Source organism: Myxine glutinosa, chromosome 6, assembly GCF_964187855.1.
Source record: "Myxine glutinosa chromosome 6, kmMyxGlut1.1, whole genome shotgun sequence".
In the NCBI taxonomy this organism is placed as follows: Eukaryota; Metazoa; Chordata; class Myxini; order Myxiniformes; family Myxinidae; genus Myxine; species Myxine glutinosa.
In genome coordinates this window covers 54908137-54933622 of record NC_136266.1, presented here as the reverse complement: position 1 = coordinate 54933622, position 25486 = coordinate 54908137, and the positions used below count along the sequence as shown (strand labels likewise).

Below are 25486 nucleotides of genomic sequence, written 5' to 3'. Positions count from 1 at the left end.
CACCATATCTACACCATATCTACACCATATCTACACCATATCTACACCATATCTACACAATATCTACACCATATCTACAACATATCTACAACATATCTACACCATATCAATCTAATAGTTTGTCGACTTTCGATCGGGGAGGGCGGTGGTGTGAGGGATGGAAGAGCTGGGATGAGAACACTGAGGCAAGCACAGGCACCACCAGGTTGTTTTATACACATATATAATGTGGCAATAAATATACTGTGGTATTAAAAATAAAATAATAATTTTGGATTTTATTATTTAATTGTTATTTTCTTTGTTGCTGTTTTTAAAATGGAGGAGGGAGAGGGGGTGAGAACACGGTTATAAGGTGAGGAATGAACAAACACAGACAGCACATTCACCTTTTGACGAGACCTTCTCACAGACATCACAATCATGACATATGTACATTGTACACTAACCAATCCATATCTCAAATACCTACCATTCCTGCCAATATCCATGTACTCATTTATCCCTTATGCTTACTGGTACCTATCTCACTCAAATTTAAAGCTATACATTGCTTCTGCTACTACCTTTTCAGGTAAACCATTCCATGCATTGACTACTGTGAGTGATAGACTTACTACCGTCCTCACTCTCTTCTTTAAGGCTGTAGCCTCTGGTCCTATCATCTATTCTGATGAAAAACTCTTCTGCATTTATTTTGTCGATTCCCTCCATTATCTTAAACATCTCTATCAGATCCCCTAAATACTTTTGTAAACGATTTGGGATTGTTTATTCCCAAATATTAGCTGACCTGGTAGCATGGATACAGAAGCATTCCTCTCCCCTTCCTCCCACACCACGTAGGCAAACAGAGGAAGCCAAACGCACAGCGATAACACACTTGAAAAAGGATTCCCGCATTATCCAGTATCATTTCATTCCCTCAAATTATTTCTCCGAAAGAATAATGCAAGCTAGGCCAATTCCAACAAAAACGACCACAATTCCCAATTTTACTTCCCATCCCATTGTTATGAAAAAGCCAAACGTTAAGTTTGAGATTTGAGTCCTGTGATGACGAGACTGCGATGTGGAACCAAGCTGGACAGTTGACCACACATCGTGTGAATTGCCATGACCTTTGACCCCGGCTGGGCGGTCCCGCGGTTGCGAGAATGGCTTTGGAAGAAAAATAATGCAGCGCGAAGACTTATTTGCCAACTGGAGGCATCTGTTTGAAAAGGATCGGGTAATTGTAGCTTCACAAACAGGACTGGCCCCTTCACCCCAATAGCATTATGAACCCAAAAGAGGCACACGACTTTTAACAGCAACGCACATTTGTTAGCATAATCCCAATATTCTCATGCCTGCCACACATGCAAGATGGCACGTTGTCAAAAGGGCGGCATCCTCTCTGGTGGCCAATGCACGGCGAAACGCTAAGACGACGAGAGAAAAATAAATCCAGGAAGACGCCGATTTCAAACGAGTCAGACAGACTCCAAAGCTTCCATACAACATGACGCAACCATGATGAAAGAGGGCCGCATCCCAAATAAACAGTGCGGTGTGGATCAAGCCATTTGTGGAATCACTTTTGGAATGTCAAATGGTCTAAAAGCCAAGACCGGCTCACATCGCCGGTCTTTTACACCGGCTATCGAGTGGTGTTGTTGGAGAGCCGCGAGGGAGAACGTCTTGAGATCCTTTTTCTGTTCAGGGCCTGTTTGGTTTGTTTCCTCTTTCATGTTGTAATTTATTGTGCGAACCAAACATGACGCCTACTACAGCCAATTGTCTTCGGGTCTGCAGCGGTCTCGTGTCACCTTAGTTGGACCTGGAAGGGGATGATGAAATGAGGATTAAGAATTTGGTAACGTGTAATATAATGAGGGAACTGGTTTCAAAGCCGAAAAACTAACCCAAAACTACATTTTGCAGGTCTTTGGTACATTTTTCAGCACTACCACACACTACCCCCCAAATTTTATTTATCCTCTCGCCAATCCCCCATCCTCCAATCAAATTCCTCACTCATCTTTGCAAGTGTTTACAAAGACCACATTAATGGAGCATTTTGTCAGCTTCACACGAAGAAAGAAAAGAAAAGTGTAGCCATTTTTTTTCCTTGTATTTTTCATCCCTCACAACAATCGACCAGAGCGAAAGAGGCAGACCGTCTTAAAGTCCCAGCTTTTCAGGGTCAAGAGTTTTTTCAAAAGCTTTTCCACACCACTCAGATGCCTCGGGCCTACAACGCTGCTGGGCCTGTCAAAGGCGTGGGGAGACGCCGCTGCGGAGAAAGGCCAAACAGCTCTCTCCAGACATCCGCAAACAAAAGCGACTGGCTCATTAGAAAGTGCTCTGTTTTTGAGTTATCAGGGTCAGTCTGGAGATGACCTTCATGAATGTTCAGGTTTGGGACTTCGGCCTTGTCCGCTAAAGTGTATACACCACGATTGTTGCATCACCGGTGAAAAGGATATCTTACTGGTTAAATGGTATGTGATGGTGTATGTTGTTTACCGGGTCAAATTCCTTGTTGCAGCAACTAACATAAGCTCCCGTCAAAACAACAACAACAACAGGCATTTTAAGACCATTTTCCCTACTAGAACGGGGGGAGGGGGGGGGCTAGCCTTTCGGGCCCCATGACAATCTTCTCCATTTTGAAGCATCTGTTTCTAACCCTAACCTAACCCTAACCTAACCCTAACCCTAACCTAATTTTCTAACCCTAACCCTAACCTAACCTAACCTAACCCTAACCCTAACAACCCCAACCCTAACAACTAACAACCCTACCCTAACCAATCATCTCCATAAGCTCCAGTCACCCAAACAGAAATAAACCAGATGTTGAGGAAGATAAAACGTGGAATTCTCAGGTGTCATGCAACAACATTAGCGAGAGGAATTCGTATTTTTCAGAGTGCCCTCCATTCTCCGTTACTCCATCGTGATTGCCAGTCAGAAGAGTATCGAAGAGCATGCCTTTGATGGATGTGTGACAGCAAGACAAGATTTGGTGCAGCTGAAACATGAGCGCCCCTCAGTTGACCAGCTTCAGCCATTGCCAGCAGAGGCCCATTGTTCTCTCTCATCTTGGCGGCCGCCCTTTGAAGAATGAAGAGCGACAGGGTGTCAACACTCTTTCTCACGATGGGGTTCCCACAGAGATAGGCAGCATCTTCGTGTCTAGGAAATGCATTTTTTTAATGTACATCCCCCTCTTGGACCAAATGGGGATGTTTGAAGAGGACCTCAAGAAACATCTTGTGGTTGCTTACAGTCACAGGGAATGTCGTGTGGCTTTGGTGATGGGGTGTGGGATTGTTACTAGGGAGACGCCTTTCTAGTTTCCTTTGTCCTCTCTTTCAAAAGCCTTCCTTCTAGTGCCCAGCACCGTGCCTGAGAAATCCCGGCAACTGATTGTGAAAGGCCAGGATGTAGGTGTAACGTAACTTTGCGCACATCATTACAAATGGCGCATCCATGCTTCAATCGAACCGTTCCCTAAGCTGTGTTGACTTATTCGAGTACAAACAGTGATGCCTTGGTCTCATAATAACATTATCTACTGAATACCATTTAACAAAGAATGGGTTGTTTGGTTAACATTGAACAAGCACACCGGTGTCATGATCAAATTGCTTTGTTGTGTTTAGGAGGACGAAAGATTGATTTTCAATTCAAAGTGGCAATTTGAACATATCATATCAACAGAGCAGGTAATTGAATCTGTGCTCACATGTCATAGCATACAATAAGAATGAAGCTGTATCCAGGTAAATATACCAATTATACACTTGATCATCTTCCATATTTATTTTCTGATTTTATAGAAATCAAGCTTTGGAAGCAAAGTAGATGAGCTTTTGATGTCAAATTGACGATTCGAGCTCTTGTTAATTCCCTGCTCATGGAGCACATGACCTTTTTGAATACAGCACTACGACACATGGCCTATTCCCTCTCTCTCCCCTGACAACACGATCAGACGAATAAAATGCTACTTTCGCTGCTCCAGTTTTCCAGTTAAACTGCAAAGGACATGTGGGTTCCCATATCCATCCTAGCATCGGTAAATAACGACGACGATCTTCTCTGTGAAGAATGGACTTGGAGGGAGACCAAACAGGCTGGTATTCCATGAGGACACAGGCACTGCTGGTTTTCCTCTGAAGGTCTCCATGTCAGTGCGCTGTACACAATAAATATTACGGATCCAATAGTACAACAGTAACAATTTAACAAGACTCCGTGACATTATGGTTAGAACGTCTGCTCGGAGTCTGGGAGGCCAGTGGTTGGAAATCCTGGCCGAGTCATACCAGAACTAGGGTACCTGCTGCTTCCTTGCTTGATGCTCATCACTTTATATAATGATACAGCACAAACAATCATAGGTTGGCAACCATTGTGCAGGCTTGATGAGCCTAATGGCCTCACCCTCATTGATGCTCCTGGTAAGGCTCATTATTATTGTTATTATTATTACAAGTAGGGTCACCTGTGGGAATCCCACGGGCATGGAGGTGTATCGTTGCGATCGGTGCAGCCGTTTTTGCGGTACCCAGGACAATAACGTTAGGTGGGAGTCCAAACCTGAAAATGCCGGAGACCAAAGCTGAAATTGGAAAAACAATATATAGTCCTTGAGCCAACCGGCCATTTTTTGAAGTGAATGCTCCGGGGGGGGGGGGGGGGGGGGGGAGTAATTCTCATTATGATTTTCCATTAGACCAATGTCTCAAGTGTCAGAAAAGGTGTGATGGACATCTGAGAACGGTAGCTTAGTGCCCGGATGGACGCCATCTTTGAAACCACCCAGCTCGAAAATGCCCATTTGGTGGGGTACATTGTTGCACGTGTATCTGGACTTCTATACTAGCTATCGATGTGCGGTTGACGACTAAATATACGTCCGATGTGTACCGTCTAAATAAAAAATAATATGAAGCATTTTGTTTTAGATTAATTATTATAAAAATCAATTATCGAAAAAAAATCATATATTTTTCAATATTTTATTATTAGACTTGTACTTTTTTTAGTGAAACAACACTGGTATGATTTTCCAAATTATGCATTGTGCTACACCGTTTATCTGTCTATAAAAATAACTCAAAAACTAAAACATATCATCCACCACGAGTGTACACAAAAAATATATGAAAAGGCATGCACTTTCCACAAACCGAAACTATGTCAGTTGGAATTTCCCGCCGATAATCAACCCACAGAACCCAGTGCCGAAAGTGACGTCAGTCTATTCTATATCTATATTCTATATTCTATATCTCAGTCTGAGATTTGTTGCGGTGACCTGATTAATTTCTGAGGGGGGGGGGGGGGGGTGGGTGGCTTAAGAACTAAAAGTGAACATGTTAGATGGCGCCACATACAACTCTATTATAGAGTTGTATTGTGGCGCCATCTAACATGTTCACTGACTTGGATGAGTATGTCTATGTAAGCTGGCGAGCTTTTCGGATATCGGAGTAATCTAACGTCAGTCTTTTTGTTCTTTCAGCTGAGATGGCCGGTGTCGAGGCGAAACGGGCGAAGATTGAACCTGAGTCCGGAACGTGCATCCTGTGCAGCAAGAAGTCGCCACTCTCTGAACTAAGCAAGGCAGCGGGCAACAGTTCTTGGAAGACATTGTGTGACGCAGCCGCAGTTAGAAACTTTTATCCAATTCTAAAGCTAGTCCAAGAAGGCGCAGTTGAACTTCCTAATATTCCAATATTATACCATAGGGCTTGTAGATCAGACTTCACTCACAAAAACCACCTAGCTACTTTGACCAATGCAGCTAGAAGTTCTTCAGTTGATACTGGCGATGCGGTGCGACGGCGATCATCACGGGAAGAGACAGGATCAACTTCAACGGTCTACGATGATAAATGCATTTTTTGCCAGCGTGCTTCAAAATTCATAAAAGGCAGTCGTACCCGTGAAACAGTTGTCTTGGCTGTTGAACTTCGAGCAGATAAGACAATAAGAGATGCTGCGACAGCTCGCAATGATGAGAGAGTTTTGGCATTGACTACATGAGATATGGTTGCAGCTGAGGCTCACTACCACTTCTCCTGCTATAGAAACTACACACGGCCCCAAAAACCTCAAGTAGAAACTGACATTGAAGATAATATCGAGAAAAAAGAAATGATACGATGTATATTCAATTTCATTCGCACTGACTTGTTCTTGAACCCGAGGATTGTTCCAATAGTTGATGTTGCAACAGATATCCTGTCTTCAGATACATTTTCAGTTGATGTTCGTGACTCCATCAAGAAGAATCTGCAGCGCACATTACAAAGAGAGTTTGGAGAATCGCTCATCTTCTTCAATGTGAAACACCGTGTATGCTTGATGCCCGATAATCTGACAAAGCGAGAGATTGCTGCAGAGTGCGTAAACCTGAAAGCAGAAGTGAAAGCATTTGAACGAACAGACGGTGAAAGTAACATTGTGCGTGCAGCTACTTCACTGCGACACCAGATCAAAGATGCTCATTACAATGAACGTTGGCCGCCTCAGCCAGCAGAACTCACTTCAGATTACGTGAAGATACCAGATTCTCTTCGTGTATTTCTGCATACTTTGATTTGCGGGAGTGGGGGTAGCTCTGCGCGTGCCGACACACTGGTATGGTCGATGGCTCAAGATATCATCAATGCTGTACACCGGGGTACCATCAGAACATCGAAGCATGTCCTACTTCCGTGGGTCATGAAAACGCTCACCGGTAATACAGAGGTCATCAGAATATTGAATCGACTCGGGCACGGATGTTCGTACACAGTTCTCGAAGAAATCGAGACAGCGCTATGCATAGACAAATTAGCAAGTGTGGAGAAAGATACAGTACCACTTCCGTCACATGTGCACCCTTCGGTCCCGACTGTATTAGCATTCGATAACATCGACAGGCTAGAGGAATCGCTGAGTGGTGGCGTAACATCGCATCGCGTCAACGGTATCATCGTCCAACCGAAGTCGCAGTCGTGTTTGCCGCCCCAACCTCCATCGGCAGTATCCAAAGCAGATAAGAAGCGATCTATCCTGTCATCCAGCGATTTAGTTCCAATATACAGCGGTGGGAAACGAGAGGGCCCACCTGCAATCAAGCCTGCAGATCTTTCTGACACTCTTGCAGGCGCAACATCCCTTGCGCAGCGCCGAAATCACGTATGGATTATGACTCGCATGCTGGAACCATGCGACCAGACAATCAGTTCGTGGACTGGTTTCAACATCATGACTAGAGATCGTGTTCAGGTGACGGAAGATGTAGTTGGCTACCTGCTGACTATAAACGCGCCTGCCACAGATATGGCAACAGTGCAAGAAATCCTCAGAGAAGCTCTGAACATCATGTCATCACTTCAGCTTGAGCGTATACCGGTGGTGCTAGACCAGGCACTATTTGCTAAGGCGACCGAAATAGCATGGAAAGATGTCGATCGATATGGAAGAATCGTGCTCATGATGGGGAACTTCCATACCATCTGTAACTTCATGTCGAGCATTGGGAAAATGTTTGGAGATGCAGGCCTTCGGGATGTAGCTGTTGAGTCAGGAGTAATCGCTGAAGGTTCCATCAACAGGGTTCTGGAAGGCAAGCAATACAACCGTGCTGTGCGACTCCACAAGTTGATGTACGAGGCACTAATGCGCATCATTTGGAAGGGCTTCCAGGTGTGGATAGAAAGCAATCATCCTGACAAGGAACCCCAGATTCGAAGCACTGACCTCAAAATTCGCAGCATCAAGGAGGATGTTTGCCACGAGACTCTCGCTGCTGCTCTCGATGATGATTCATGTGTACAGAGCTTTGACATGTTCGCGAAATACCTACATTTTCTGCGAACCAAACATGGAGACCTGGCTCGCTTCTGGATGATGTATATTGATATGGTAGAGACCCTGCTGGGGTTGATTCGTGCGGATAGAGAAGGCGACTGGATGCTTCACTTGGCTTGTGTCAGAAGAGTGATCCCTTGGTGTTTCGCAATGAACAAGGTGAACTATGCTAGATATCTACCAGTGTACTATGCACAGATGACGCAACTCCACGAAACATGCCCCGAGTTGTACAGGCATTTCAATCAAGGCTACTTCTCTGTACAGCTTAGACCAGGGAATCCATTTGCCAGAATCGCTGTTGATCAGACAACAGAAGAAACAGTAAACAAAGATACGCAAACAGCTGGAGGAACACGAGGTTTTAGTCTTCGACAAGGGGCTGTGTCACGATACTATCTAACTGCAGAAAATCGGGCTACTGCACTGAGGCAACTACGAGAAACTATCCTTGTGAATGGCAGCGACACATCTCACGCCAAGCACCCTGACTTGTCTACTTCTCGCATCAAACGTGATGAGTCTGGCGTCACAGCTATCTGTGATCTACTGGAAAATGACTGGACCAATCCATTCGCCGATGATCCGTCATGTCTTCTCAGTATATCTACCGGAGCGGCTGCGAGGGAGGACGTTTCTAATGACCTACTCAACACCCTGCAAAAGGGGGAAGCGGCATATCAAAGCTTCCAGAAACGTCTTGAAGAGGGAACAGGCTTTCATGACACATTGAACAAGCTAAACTTGAAGACCTTTGGTAAGATCAAGCAGAAAGTTGTGAAGGGCACAAACAAGGAGATCGTCCTGAGAGCTGACAGACAACTGTTTGCCACCATGATACTCATCGCCAAGACAAGGAACCTCGACATGCAACTTGTCCTTTGTCACCCACTAGGGCCGTTACCATGGTCTTTGGCAAACGTTGATGGGTCAATGAAAAAAACGAACAAAGCTGCACTTGCGAAACACATGGAAGGTCTTGTGGAACCAGCCGAGAACGTTGACAAGCGAAGTGCAACAATAATTGATGCGATGGCTCATACAAAAGATGCATGGCGAGAACGACACGTTCGAAGAACTATCTGACCGCATCCTTGCTGCAGCGCTTCACGCTGGTCAAGGCAGTGAGCGCATCGATGTTGTCTTTGACACATACACAGAAGAATCCATCAAAGCAGCTGAGCGTGTGAACCGCGGTTCAAATGAAGGCATCAGTTTCAGCGAGATCAGACCCGCACACAAAATCATGAACTGGCGGCGTCTCCTTGCTTGCAGCCAGACAAAGGAGAAACTGGTTGTGTTTCTGGCGGAGTCGTGGAAACATGAAACAAATCGCGAAAAGCTAGGCAACAGAACACTGTATGTCACCTGTGGTGAAAAATGTCTGGTACTGACCCGCGATAGGTGGAAGTTGGTGCAAGCACTCGAATGTAGCCACGAGGAAGCAGACACGCGTATGTTTCTCCACGCAAAGCACGCCGCTACCCACTACAAGACGATCATCTTAGTGGCAGATGACACCGACGTTCTGATCATCAGTCTTCATCTCAGCAGAACCATCGATAGTCAGCTCTTCATCAGACGAGGAACAAAGGTTCGAGTCAGAATGATCGACGTTGGAAAGTTGGCTGCGGTATTGGGGTCTGGAGTTTGCAGTGCATTGCCAGGGCTTCATGCATGGAGCGGGTGTGACACTGTGAGTGCTCTGGCTAGCCAAGGAAAGATAAAGGCTTTGAAGCTTGTGCAAGCGAATGAGCTGTATCTTCAAGCATTCACAGATCTGGGATCTTCGTGGAATGTACCAACAGACGTCTTCAATAGCATTCAGGCCTTCACGTGTCAGCTGTACGCCAAGAACACGAAGATCGTCGGTGTTAATTCGCTCCGTTATCACATGTTCTGTGCAAAGAAGGGCCAGATCGAATCTGGACAATTGCCGCCTTGTGAAGACTCCTTGATGCAGCATACGCTTAGGGCCAACTATCAGGCGGCTATCTGGCGACGCAGCCTTGAAAACCTACCAGACGTCCCAACACCATCAGCAGGACATGGTTGGGAACTCGATGATGGCGGTTCGCTCACAATCCGATGGATGGCGGGTCTACCAGCTCCAGATGTCGTCTTGAATCTCATCTCATGCACATGCAGAAGGACGTGTCGACCGTCAGATTGCTCCTGCATACTGAATGGGTTGAAGTGCACTGTTGTGTGTAAGCTGCAGGGATGCTCCAACATGGTGCAGGATGATGCTATCGTGGCTCAGGATTCCAATGACTCTGATGGCGACTCTGATGATTAACTTTGTGTGCACTGTATATTGTATAGCATATGTTGTTCTCTATTATAATGCAGGCCAAATTGCCTGAAAATCTTTATAGACAGATAAACGGTTTAGCAAAATATATAATTTGGAAGATCATACCGGTGTTATTTGACTAAAACATGACATGTTCAATGATACTTCCGCTTGCTTATTAGGAATATACATCGTATGGTGTTAAAATCAGCTCCATACGTCTTTCCAAACTCTAGTAATGAATAATTAATATAATTGGCGGCCATTTTGAAATCCAAGATGGCCACCAAAGTGCAGATTTCCTATGTAACAATTTCCGCCTGCTTATTAGATATCGTATGGTGTTAAAATCCTCTCCGTACGACATTCCTAACTTGCGTTATCGTCAGAATAGATTTTATTTTTATATTTTTATTCCTAAGTCATTTTATGCCTCTTTACATTTATTTGTTGTAAACTCGTGGTGGATGATATGTTTTAGTTTTTGAGTTATTTTTATAGACAGATAAACGGTGTAGCACAATGCATAATTTGGAAAATCATACCAGTGTTGTTTCACTAAAAAAAGTACAAGTCTAATAATAAAATATTGAAAAATATATGATTTTTTTTCGATAATTGATTTTTATAATAATTAATCTAAAACAAAATGCTTCATATTATTTTTTATTTAGACGGTACACATCGGACGTATATTTAGTCGTCAACCGCACATCGATAGCTAGTATAGAAGTCCAGATACACGTGCAACAATGTACCCCACCAAATGGGCATTTTCGAGCTGGGTGGTTTCAAAGATGGCGTCCATCCGGGCACTAAGCTACCGTTCTCAGATGTCCATCACACCTTTTCTGACACTTGAGACATTGGTCTAATGGAAAATCATAATGAGAATTACTCCCCCCGCCGGAGCATTACTTTTGGTCTGGCTCAAGGACTAATAGCCTATTTTACTCCAGGGGGTCCCAGGATTACCCACCCAAAATATCGTTGCGATCGGTTCAGCCGTTTTTGCGGTACCTGGGAACGGATGGACGGCCAGACAGATGGACAGACAGACAGACAGACAGACAGACGGACGGACGGACATTTGGTGAATTATAGTAAGAGTATTACCTCTGCCAGCAAAGGTGGAAGGAGGTTATGTTTTCATTCCTGTCTGTCTGTCTATCTGTTTGTCTGTGAGCAAGTTATATCAAAAGGTTGTGGACGGATTCCGATGAAACCTGGTGGACAGGTTGGGTGTGTGACAAGGACGAATTGATTCGATTTTGGTGAAGATCCAAATTCGGATATGATAATTGATTCTTCACCATTGCGTGATAGGGCCAAAAACGGTATACCCTGTACTGTAAAAAAAACAAAAAGTTGTGAATGGGTTATTACAAAACTAGGTGGACAACTTGGTTAGGTGACGAGAACAAGCCGATTAGATTTTGGTTCAGGTCCGACTCCAGATCTGGCCTATCAGTGGGATACAAAACGTAAACTGTTCAGCCTAGCGGAGGTATGCTCTCTACTGAGTGCCGTTAAAGTTATTAAAGAGGTTATGGATATTATCATCCACATACAGTACCTCTATATTAAGGGACAACAAGGCAAATGTTACATTGGAAGGAGATTTTGCTGGAAATGGAAGGAGGCATTTCCATGCATGACAACAACAAAGTCCAAGGTGAAACAACAACCAGTGATTGAGTTCATGATGAAAGAGAGCAATTACTGCATGGTTGAACTCCGATACAAAAATGCATTATTATGGGAATAAATATGCATCAGGGGTGTATTAAGCATTTATAGTATAAAACCCGTCGCTTCGCTGATGGGAATACTGATCTTTGCGTAATTGGAAAAAAACAGGTTTTTTTTAATGGGGAAAATAAAATTAGGCGGCGTATGATATCGGCCTAGCGATACATTCAGGGAGTGAGGAGATTGGTAGTAGGATATTAATCACATCATTTTTAGATGCAGAATTGTAAATAATATACAACAACACACGAAGAGGAAGATCAAAAGAAAAATAATTTCTCACCCTCCCCCTCCCCTCTCTTTTTGTGATCAAACTGTCTCGGATACACATAAGGCACGGGCCATGGCAGAAAACAAACTATGAGGTCCCCTCGTCTCTGCCTTTGGGAAATGTTAAAATAAACGGGGCTTTCCATTTCCTTGGCATAACTGTGATTAAAAAAGAATTCCTGGCAGATCCTGCCCTCCCTGCAGGGAGATCCAGAATCGCAATTTAGCATTTGCAGTTTCGCCACATGTACCAGTGTACCCATAAAAAAAAGAAAGAGGTTTTTTTTGCATCACAAACCTTCCCAGGAGATTGCTCAATCCACCGTAGTTTGATTTATCAAAATCCGTTAATCCGTTCTCAAGTTATAACACGACACACAGACATGGCTCCTTTTATAATCTAGTCTAGAATACAAGACCCGTCGCTTCACTGATGGAAATACCAATCTTTGCTGCGGTGGCTAATCTGTGGGGGGGGGGGGGGGGGGGAAGGATTCCTTGGAGGTCCTGCAGGGATAACCACGTCACGTGTTGGCATTTGCAGTTTTGATACGCGTGTCCATGTACCCATTAAGAAAAAAAAAATTGGATCACAAACACTCCCGGGAGTTACCCGAATCCACCGTAGTTGGATTTCTTGAAATCCGTCCATCCGTTCTCAAGTTATAACACGACAAACAGACAGACAGACAGACAGAGAGACACGGCTCCTTTTATGGATTGATGAAACCAACATCCTTTCCAGGGAGTCAGAGAGCGCCGAATCAGCTTCCTGGGCAAAGAAATACAGTGATTTGCCTTTGCCTTCCCAGTGTTGGTAGACAGGCCAGAAATTTGGAATTTGGGAAGGGTGTCAGTCTTCTTTGTCTGTATGCAGCACAAGGCTGCAAGGTAGCATCATTGGCTGAGGATGTGGCTGTGCTGCTGATGCAATGGCCTCTGCTGGTTAGGGCAGGAATTTGGAATTTGGAATTTGGAATTTGTTCATGGTGCCGGCGATAGCTCGCCTACTCTTCGCGAAGGACACCATGGGAACTTCAACGTCCACCAACGAATGCTGGCAGACAGGACGCCAGTTTAATGCCGATCCAAGGGACAGCACACACATTGATGGATAACCCCATGTGTCCCCATGTGTCCCCATTTCGGTCCCCATGTGTTTTATACCTCTCCCCCCCCCCCCCTCCCCTTCCCACGCCTCCTGCCCCCAAGCCCTCTCCCTCCCACACTTCTCCCTGCTCTCAAATGTTGTGGTTGTGTGCTTCCCCTTCTCTCCCCATCTTGGCTTCCGCTCCCTCTTTTGTATATTTTGTTTGTCTGGTTGATTTGTTTGTGAAATAAATGTTAGCTCTTTCACGAGCCTCGATTCAGTATACAAAAAAAAAAAAACCCTGCCTGTGAAACACTGGGGTGACAGTTTATCGTTGGGTTGGGATTCAAACCCAGACTAGACAGCTTAGCAGTAATCATCACCTACACTCTGTGAAAGACACCTTGGGATCTTTTATATCCACCAGCAACAACAAATGCTGGCGGACTGTGACAGACGGCACACCAATTGATGCAACATCCTGCCTGCGAAACACCAGGGTGACGTTTTATAGTCGGGTCAGGAATAGAACCCAGACTAGAAAGATCAAAGGTGTGTACACTACCTCTGAGCTCCACAACCCCGACATGAATACACAATGGAGAGATCAACACAGTGTAATGGATTTGAAGTCGAGATCCCAGCATCATGAGCAATGTTGCTCAAATGGGAATGCCAAACATGACAACCCTTACATTGTGTTCTTGTTTTTGATGATATCTAGCTATGTGCAGGCCATTTAATATAGGTCCCAAGCAGAAATACATGTTTGTTCAATATATTGTCTAAAATATTCCAACCAGCTGTGTATGACAATAACTCTTCTATTTCTAATGCTGAAAAGTAACATATAAAAGGTTGCCCTGCAAGTTTGGAGCACAGCTGAGACTTTCATCAGGACTACAGAATCGCCTTAGAGCTGCGGGGAGGATTTATTTTTTAATATTCCCAATGGCAAACAGCTTTGGCCAATAAATGAGACCGGTTATTGGCTACAGATACCATCTTTGTAAAGAGATGTGAATTACATTGAGTTTGTGCTGAAAATATTTCAAAAAGGAAACAAACTGTTGCTTGGCATGTACCTTAAATCATGGAGTGTTGGGTGTATCAATGACATCACATATGGTATCGGTATGGGGTATAAATCCATCCCTCTTTAGTTCAATACATTCCCTTTTCCTTATTCTTACTTGTCCTCCCTCTCCCATCCCATAATCCTCGCCTAATTATGTAATGTGCTCATGGCCCCAAAATGAATGCTGCCATTGACGACATGAACAATTGACCATGCAGGGTAACTTCGATGCTAAATGACCATGCATGGTAACTTCAATGGTAAATGACCATGCATGGTAACTTCAATAGTCTGCAAATGTCAGCTAATGACAATTTTACAATCACATCACCAGAGTGGTAAAATGGATTGCGTGTGCATCTGAAAATGCTGAGTAAGCAATTTGTTAACCGACATATCTTGTGGTTTATTTTAATTGTGAACGACTGTAAAAGATGAGGACACGTTTTGGAGGAAAGACCATGGTTTGAGATTACATTTCTCCAACCTGCTCAATCCAACAATGTGCAAGTTCCAACGAAAGTAAATCTCAAAGGTGAGAAGGAATTTATCAACATGTTCCGGCATTTATGATCACAAGACAGTATTTTAGACCAATTTATTCATGTATCTATACAGAGCGTCTGTTCTGCTGATGACGTTTCTTCGCTAGGATTACAATCCTAAATAGGTCACCACTCCGACACATGAAGTCAGGGCGGGAACTTTGTAATTTGGCCATCGCCTACTCTTTCAAAGGACACCGGGGGATCTTCAACGTCCATCAACTAATGCCGGCAGACGGGAAACCCAATTTAATGTCCATCTGACGGATGGCACACACATTGCCGAATCACCCTGCTTGTGAAACACTGGGATGACAGTTTATAGCTGGGTCGGGATTCAAACCCAGCCCAGACAGCTAAGAGGTGAGTGTGCGTACCTCTCAGCTATCCTGTCAGCACTTTTAAAATAAGAAAACATTCTTTAAAAAACATACATAAGTAAACTTTCTGAACAGCAACATAATGATTATATTCCTTGGGCATCTCTCGTATGATCAACCATATCTGACATGGTTGTTGAGGGAAGGAGAGGGGAGAGGGAGAGTAAAAATACTTTGGATATGACTTGAATTATGCTCCCTCCCTTTGCCTCCGCGACACTAAATCAACATTTTCATTCCGTGCAAAAAAAAAAAAAATGAACAAATATTTCTGTTGCGATTAATCATTTTGTGACATAGGGTTTGCGTTTTAGGGTTTGCGTTGTTAACACCATATTGGGCAACATAAACCCAACTTGAACCCCGGGCACAAAAGCCTCACCTGTCAGTTATATTTGTACGAGTAGAACACTTCGATTGAGAACGACACGTAACCGATGCATGAATCGAGGCATACTTTAAATTTGTTAGAATTAGTGAAAATAAAATTCCCAAAATCCATGAACATTGCAGTGTTAGGGTTAATCAAAGCCAGATGATGATGTTTAATGTTCCTCATAAACTTGTCAGGTCATCTTAGAGAGCTTTCATGATGTGTCATTTTGTGTTTGAATGATGGACACGATCTCAGATTAATAAGACATTGACGGACGTATCCCGTGAGCTTGACCGGGACATGTTGGAATTGATAAAGTCCTTAAGGGGTTCCTTTAACCAAGTATAGGAAAGGAAGCAAATATAGTTCCGACTGAAAGACTTGGTACACTCAATATTCTCTATACCCCGTACTCAATACCCTTGAAATGCTCGTGCCGTTAGTGGACGAAGTATCCTTATGTGACATCACAATTGGCATCATTTTCTTACCTCGGGATCCATTTCATCTTCAAAAGCTCTTTTACTGCTGCTCAGTGCCAAAGGATCTGTATTTTCTACAAAAGGCTCTTCACCTGAAATGAACAAGACAATCATTTATTTGAAAGAAAGCATTTACACTTCATTTCTTGTGCAGAGATTTGTTGGCTTGTTTGTTTGTTTTTATCCCAAATGCAAGGGAAAAACTATTGATATGAAATGTTTCTCTCACATTAAATGTAAACATAGAGATAATAAAAGTAAAAACTAGAACGTCACTCAGTAGAGCGCATACTCCCGCCGTGGGTGGCCGCTGCTGAGCAATATCTTCCAATGGTAAAAAAAATCCTTCAAAAAATTCCTGGATCCGGAATAATATCCTGAGCTTCACCAAAAACTAATCAATTCTTCCTTATCCCAAGGGCAATCATCCCACCAACTTTCATCCAAATCCGTTCAGAACTTTTCCAGATATCTTGTTCACAAACACACGAACACACACATGCACACACACACGGACGGACACGATCGAATGCATTAATCCCTGGCGGGAGTAAAAATAGGGGCAATACCCCTGAGCACTCACCTGGTAGAATAAAGCAGTATACTACACTGACTAAAGGTATTTTAAACAGTATCAAGGTATTTTAAACCAATTTCAATGGTTGCCAGAAGACAGGGCAGCATGTACAATAATACTAATGTAATCATAAGATTTTAAACAAACAAACAAAAAAATACCTCTTTTGGGGACAACCCCGCCTCCCTCATACGCTCTCTTGGAGCCCGGCTTTTTTAATGCCGTGAATAAACTTGGGCACATCACGGGTGATGAAGGTTGTGGTAAAGTTTCATCGAAATAGTGTTTGTAGTTTCAAAGGAAAAAGCAAATTCCTATTTTGGGGGGTCAAACCTAGATCCACTTCGACCCCCTTAGACCTCAATTTTTTTTTAATACCATGTACAAGCTTTAGTCACAACATAACATATATAATTTGAGCCAAGTTTGGTCACAATCCCTTCAGCGGTTTCGGAGAAGAAGTTGCAAGCGTTTACGGAATGAAGGATGGGCAACGCGCCATCTCTTAAGCTCCCCAGAACCACGTTCCAGGTGAGCTAATAATAATAATATTAATAATAGGGCTGGCAGGATAGCCGAGACTATAAGTATGCGCACTACCCTTTGAACCGTCATAGCATCCGTTCGAATCTCGACCCAGCTATAAACTGCCATGCTGGTGTTTCACACGCAAGGTGATACATCAATGTGTGCGCCGTCCATCCAATGAGCAATGAGCCAGAGGACCAGCACTGGTCGATGTTGTATGTTAAACACCCAACAGCTTGTTTCACTAAGAAAATTTCACTGATTTCACTAAGACTAGGTGAGTTATCACCAGCACCCTGAACAAATTACAAATTCCTCCAGTCAAACATCAGGCCTGGCTAGCCGGTTTGTGAAAGACTTGGGGCAGACAACCTGCCCCAGGTAACCCCGAAACAACTCCTAAAGAAGTAGTATGGTAGTATTAAAATGCAAAACCATAATATCAGCCGGTTTTAAAACAACACTTGCCAAGAGAAAATCCAAACTCAGAACAAAACTATTAAAATGCTTCTTATTCGCTCTTCAGTGATGCTGAACTGCAGCATATTTTAAGAGTTCCATTAAAATTCCATGCCGATTAAACTTACTCGTACATTCCACAACGATATTTATAGTGTGTGTATTATTTAATAACAACAACTCAAAAAAATTAATAAAACAAATTCCTCATCGCTTTAAACTTGAAGGAATTTTCCGAACCCCTCAAAAAATAAGGAAGCAATTTATTTGCCATATATTGCTATTAGCCGTTAGTGAGATCAAAATAAATAATTAATCATCTGCTTTTGACTTTAAGAAACACAATTTAAAGGCGAAAGCAATCCACACCTTCTTTCCTCAGGTCATGTTCCACCCGCCGCGGGGAATCGACGGAACTGCTGCGCTTGGTGTCGGCAAGTCGCCATCTTCCATCGTCGACCTCCCCTGGTCACACAATGTCACAACACAACCAGAAGAAGTGGAAAGTGTATCATAATATAATATTATATATACATACACACATATATATATATATATATATATATATGTCACTCAAGAAAAATTATTACCGATGAAGAAACAAAAACTGATTGTAAATGTCATTGCATTAGTAGGAGGCTATTCTTAATGCAGGAGCAAATTAGAGTATTTGATGGAATGAAGTCCTAAAAAAGGCAAAAGACTCAATAATGTACATACCGTCAACGTTACTCATTCTGACTTGGACTGTGTCTTGAGAAATACTCCTCGACAATGGGCCATTCTGCGAACATCGGAGCATTAAAAATCTCAATATCTGGGATGAATTTGAAATGGGCAAACTATAGTTTCCTTTCTCCGACAAACACATTTAACCCCTTTCATTTCATTTCCAGATTTTGACTAAATAGGGATACATATTTATCATACATTTTGGTCATGGTTGGCAGGATAGCTTTGACTCTGATGTTTGTACACTCGCCTCGAGCCGTTTAGCCTGGGTTCCAGTCCCGAACCAGCTACATACTGCCATCCTGGTGTTTCGCAGGTATGGTGATTCATCAATGTGTGCCATCCCTCGGACGAGCGTCAAACTGGGGGGCCCGTCTGCCGGATTAGTTGGTGGACGATAAGAATCCTACAGTGTCCTTCACGAAGAGTAAGCAAACCCTGGAAAAATTTGAAATTCTTGTAATTTCCTGCCATATTTGTTCTTTGTTGGCTGCGCCTGGAAGGTTTTCCGGGTTGTGGAGTAGCAGCTGAAACCCAAATCCTATCCAAGTTCCTCCTGAAGGCTCCGTCTTCACTATGTACTTCCGGGTCCTTCCGATGACTCCAATGCAGTATTTGGTGTTCCTTTTAATTTCAATCCTGGCCAGTTCAGTTCGTCAAAACCTTGGGAACAAAAAATTTCAAGGAAACCAAACAATAAAGTGTGAATAATGCGCTGTTAAAGAACAAAGTGGCGGTAATCGATTATATCATAGGTTCTAATGGACGTATTTATGAGATACATCCAAAGGAGCTGTTGCTTCAGAAAGAGACCAATGCAGCAGTTTATTACATTGGTGCTTTGTGGTTGGTGGTAGTTTTAGGGTGGATTTTTAACAAGGTCATAAAAGGTACCTTTTGTCCATTGCTCTGAAACTACAAATGAAACTCATGGCTCGCTGCGAGTCCAATAGTTCCTATTCATGCAACCAGATAATCTGTTTGCTTGTCCAATCGCACCCCCATTAAACTGTTTGCTGACGTTTTTCTTTTGAATAACTTTCTGGGAAAAATAATTGTTTTGCAATAGCTCGACCGTACATGTTCAAACATCGTGCTCCAAACTTCGTTCGTCGGCGCGAGCTTATAGAAGCGGTTTAAAGTATGAAGTAGCGGAATTATTACAATTTCCTTTTCTGTTTACATCAGTCTTATAAAATGCTGATTGTAGTGCACAGCAACCGGCCGAATTGTTCCCAAGCGATGGGAGAATGCCATTCACCTGCCAGCGAGTTCGAGAGAACCGTGCAACCCAGCATACTTCAAACAGGAACATTCCAATGGCCTACCAACCTGCACCAGAAATTTTGTCAAAGAAAAATCTGGCTCACATTCAATTTTGACATCGAATCTTTAGATGCTAACGAGCAGTTTCAGTGGGAACAGCAAAGAGCCCCCCTGTGAAAAACGTCGGTGATTGACTACAGAAACCTCGGCGTTCATCCAAAATCCCCAGGCACACTCTGTACCTAGCAAGATTGAGTAGTATCTTCTTCTTTCTCATTGCCAACAACAGTTAGAAATAGTGGTGTACATTGCCTCACCAACTACTGATAGAAAATGTGATAAACACACCCAGGAATTGTGTTCTCAAGAATCAATTAAACAGATAAATCATATTTACAACTTATTTATTTACAAATCATATTTACAAACAGATAAACTTATATTGGATGTCACTTCAAATATTCTAAACATTAACATCGTTGAGAGAGAGAGGAAGACAAATGATGAATTGTGAAAGATGATGGGAATAGAGCCTGTGATGGATGCTGTGAAGAGAAACAGGTTGAGATGGTTTGGTCATGTGTTGAGGAAGGATGAAAGTGACTGGTTGAGAAGAGTGATGGAAATGAATGTAGAAGGAAGTAGAGGACGGGGAAGACCGAGAAAGACTTGGCTGAAGGTGGTGGAAGAAGAAATGCGGGCAAGGGGGTTAACAAGGAGAGATGCAGAAAATAGGGCAAGATGGAGAAGATTGTCATGGGGACCGCAAGGCTAACCCCCGCTCTAGCAGGGAAAATGGCCTTAAAATGCATGTTGTTGTTTGTTGTAACAAAACCTTTTTCCTGCCACCACGATCGATACCCCCATCCGTGAAGCCATGAAACATGTTTTTTTGTTTTTTAAAATATTTTTATACAATGCCAAGTCGAGGAAAAGAGGTAGACCTCGGTTGAGATGGAAGGATTATGTGAAGACGGATATCGGTAAGATAGGGGTAGTTGGAGAGTGGATGTTGTTGGCTGAGACAGAGGGGAGTGGAGGAGGGTCGTGGTCAAGGCAGGAGCTTAGTACCATTGGACCTCACCCCTTATAAATGGAAGAAGAGGAGAATAAGTTGATGCTCCTGGAGGAGATAGAACACAGAACAGGCCAGGATGTAACGGAACAAAAGGAACAGTAGAAAGAGAGGGGGAGACACATCGACAGCAGGGTTCAAGGACAAAATATAAGGAGACTTGGACAAATAAGGGATGTGGGGAAGAATTGACTCTTGGACACAATAAGGGAAAGAACAAAGATTAGAAGAGAAGAGAGATGAGGAAAGGAAACTGAAACCTGAAAGTAATAACTTTGGTCAGGAAGGTTTAATGGAGTAATAAAGATTGTGGATAAGGATGGGGTATGACAAAAGATGGAGGTGCACGTCTTGTTTGATGCCCTGGAGGAAAGAGTGAGATGGCACAGCCTCTGGAAGGCAGTTCATACTGGAGAAGTGAGAAATAAAACAATTGAGGTCATCCTGGATTTTGGAAATTTAACCAGTAGGGTGTTGCTGGAATAATGGAAGTATCCTGGAGTGGGGAGGACCATGGGGCTGAGCGAGCAAAGAGAGCTAAACTAGAAGAGACGTCATGAAAAGATCGAGGACATGGGACTACATGCGACGTGAGAACAACCGATTTTAACATTATGCTTTGGCCTCATCAAGGGATATTCCAATAATCTTGAGAACTTTATATTCCACAGAAAATAGGAGAGACAGATATTATGCTGGGGCCCCAGCCCATAGTGGAGAGCAGTGCTCCTCAGAGCTGCAGACAAAATCTTTTTGGCTTACATACATCTGACGAAGAAATTTCAGAACTGTGAATTTATAGTTTATTTCACAGTTTAAAAGTTGTCACTTCATTTTTTGTGAAGTATATATATTCATCGGGATTTATAGACACTCATGTCTGATAACGAAATATTATAATGTGATAACAGTAAGATTTGTGTTGGATGTAGACAAAATATTGTCTTTATGAACATGGAAAAGGATTTTACTAACTAAACCTCGAGATAATTTAACTGAGATAATAAACATTGTGGGGGTAATCTAAATCCGACATTGAAATAACAAATTTTCATGTTTTAGAACGCATTTCTTATCGTATCATCCAGCTTTATGTGTAAATAACCTTGAACATTAAAATGCAAATATAATTATTGGCACTCGACACCTCCTTTTAAACCACTTCTTGCTATCACTGATACACAAGAGATAACCGAAAGACAAACACGGAAACATTGAACACCGCCCCACTGTGTGGTTGACAAATCGGTTTTCATTCCTCTATTTGATACGGACTTCATTTCTATCAGTCTTATACGTCAGAGCAATGCTATCACTGAAAGGTTCGCCCTGAAATTGTTTTGTACTCTGTTTGCGAAAGGCGGTTGCACGTGAATCTCCAACATAATCATTTGGATATTAATCTTCGAGATAGATTTTGTATTTCTCGGCCTTATACGTTTACTTTACTGACCAATAATACAAAAAATCATGCAAATTGTACAAGAAACGTGATAATACCATTTGAGCTAAATTTCCTTGCCAAAAAAAAATAAAAAAAATTCGAGGTATGAGGGTGAGTATTGAAAAATTTGGGGCAAATGCTTTTTTGAGAAACTTTTATAGTGCAGATCCATTTCAGTTAAGATATAGTATGTTGTAATAAGTCTTCAAAACTCACTTAATCATTTATATTTCATGAACCTGGATAATTATTTATTTCATATCGAATGCACTATTATTCATATCTCGGGCATTCAACGCAGTCTGGCACAGCTTAACACAGCTCTGCTTGCCAAGTTTGCTGGCTGTGGCACACAAGGCCAACTTCATTCCTGGATATCTGACTTCCTCCATTTATGGCAAACAAGGCCAGAGTCAAACATTTTGCTATCAACGAAACCCTCTAGTCTCTTGATGCAACGCAGATGAGTGCCCCAAGGTAGTGTCTTGGGCATGGTCTTGTTCCTCGTTTCCACAAACGACCTTTCTGATGATCATGCAACCATACCCTCTTTTCCTTTTTGCAGAAGACTCCACATTGGATCATAAAGACCCCCAATGTCACTGACAGGCAGACAACAGCTGTCACACTCTCTGCTGATATGGAATTGATTTGATAATGGTCTGATGAATGGAACATGTCCTTTAATTCTGGAAAACCTCAGTCTCACTCTGAAAGGACAGTAAAACAAACTGATTTATCTATTCCCATGATCAGCCACTGTTAGAGGTTCAGTCTCTTGGACTTCTTGATCTCACCATCAGCCAGGACCTCTCCTGGGATGACTACATAACAAAGCTGGCCTTCAGAGCCAAATGAGAGCTCGCATTGTCCGTCGAAACTGGGTTAATTGAGTAGGTAAGAGCTGATTGGTTATTCCCTCCAATTACGGGTAAGATGGGAGTGGGTCCAGTTGTATACACATACACACACACAAATGTGTATATATATATATATATATATATATATATATATATATATATATATATATATATAAATATATATATATATATATATATATATATATATATATATATATATATATATATATATATATATATATATATATATATATATATATATATATACAGTGGAACCTTGACTTACGAGTTTAATTCGTTCTGTGACCGAGCTCGTAACTCAAATTGCTCGTTTCTCAAATCAAATTTCCCCATTAAAATGCATTGAAATGCTATTAATCCGTTCCAGCCCGCCAAAAACCACACCAAGTTTTTTTTTAAATATACAGTATATATAAAAATATCTCGCGCTTTATATTTCACCTGTATGCAGCATACAAGTTGGCAGGATGGCCTGGACTGGAGGTACGCACACTTGACTCTAAAGTCTAAACTGTCCAGCCTGGGTTTGAATCCCGACCCAGCTATAACCTGTCATGGGTGAATCACAGGCAGGGTGATTCATCAATGTGTGTACCGCTAAACTGGGCGCCCCGTTTGCGTCCCATTAGTTGTTGGATGTTAAGGATCTCACCGTGTTTTCCACAAAGAGAAGGCGAGCTATCGCCGCTCCTCTGCCGTTATATACGTCCTCCTCGGCATCTTTTTCCAGAAGAGCCCTGTCTCGTCACAGTTGAAGATTTGCTGGGGGATGTATCGTTCGGCTTCTATCAGTTCGGCAAAAGTTATAATAAAATCTTCAGCTGCCTTCACATCCGCCTCACCAAGTCGACAACACGCACACCTCGCTCATGTTTTTCGACGATTGCGTGTTTTATATCCAAGCACATCATCCTCTTCTTCTTCTCAGTACCGTGTTTTCCACAAAGAGAAGGCGAGCTATCGCCGGCACTCTGAACAAGTTGACGGCAGAGATACTGTACTTGCACGGCAAGATAACCACGTGACCAGAACCCACCTGGTGGCGTAAACTCAAAATAACCAACATGCGAAAACAAAAATGCAGCGCTATACGACAGAGATACTGTACTTGCACGGCAAGATAACCACGTGACCAGAACCCACCTGGTGGCGTAAACTCAAAATAACCAACATGCGAAAACAAAAATGCAGCGCTATACGACAGAGATACTGTACTTGCACGGCAAGATAACCACGTGACCAGAACCCACCTGGTGGCGTAAACTCAAAATAACGAACATGCGAAAACAAAAATGCAGCGCTATACGACAGAGATACTGTACTTGCACGGCAAGATAACCACGTGACCAGAACCCACCTGGTGGCGTAAACTCAAAATAACCAACATGCGAAAACAAAAATGCAGCGCTATACGACAGAGATACTGTACTTGCACGGCAAGATAACCACGTGACCAGAACCCACCTGGTGGCGTAAACTCAAAATAACCAACATGCGAAAACAAAAATGCAGCGCTATACGACAGAGATACTGTACTTGCACGGCAAGATAACCACGTGACCAGGTGGCGAAAGCTCGTAACTCAGATCTCGGCTCGCATCTCAAAGCAATAAACCGCCCGAGCGACGGCTCGTATCTCGAAAAACTCGTAAGTTGGGGGCACTCGTAAGTCAAGGTTCCACTGTATATATATATATATATATATATATATATATATATATATACAGACTTGGCATTTAATATGGAATTTTTTTTTCTTCTTGAATTGGGTTTACTTTCTTAACTCAGTATATCAATCTGGTGAGTTTCTTTTACACTTTGGTGATTTATTTGTTAAAAGAACCATGTCACTGATTGTCTGTCGCAGCAAGAAGTCAACAACAGCATTATATCACAGGTTGCGTGGCAAAATGTACGGACAGGTGCATTTGATGATTGGCTTCACAGTCGGGTGGCAAAATGTACGGACAGGTGCATTTGATGATTGGCTTCACAGTCGGGTATACAAGGGTTGTTGCGTTCTGTATTAGTGGAAAGCAACTGCTGCACGTCTCCAAAAGTTATTGCCGCTTCCTCTGGAGATGGTCCGTCAACTCGACAATGCTGTTTGTCATGGAGTGGTGGCTTTACGAAATTACAGCATGAAACAGCGTGTTATTGCTCGGCAGTATGGCATCACTCAAGGTCAGGTGTCAAAGATCCTGAAACGAAATGCTCAGAGGGGTGTCCCTACTCCAATACCGAGGCCAGGACGTCCCCGCAGAACCACAAGGAGGGATGATCGCCAGCTGCACCGGTTAGTCCGCAATGGCCGCACAAAGTCAGCTAATCGGCTTAGGGCTGAGTGGCAGCAACCTACAAATGTGCCTGTATCCAGAAGGCTAGTCAACCAACG

At 42.8% G+C, this 25486-nt stretch overlaps 1 protein-coding gene across 1 annotated transcript in view; it reads right to left on the bottom strand.

The window, feature by feature from the left end:
- Nucleotides 1–25486, bottom strand: part of LOC137429374 (rho guanine nucleotide exchange factor 28) — a 252669-nt gene that overhangs the window by 162601 nt on the left and 64582 nt on the right. The window contains exons 7-9 of the mRNA XM_078779849.1: nucleotides 18414–18477; nucleotides 18063–18158; nucleotides 16139–16221 (exon numbers count right to left, since the gene is read on the bottom strand). Of these exons, the coding sequence (XP_078635975.1) occupies nucleotides 16139–16221; nucleotides 18063–18158; nucleotides 18414–18477 (243 nt within the window). The remainder of the gene's footprint in view (nucleotides 1–16138; nucleotides 16222–18062; nucleotides 18159–18413; nucleotides 18478–25486) is intronic.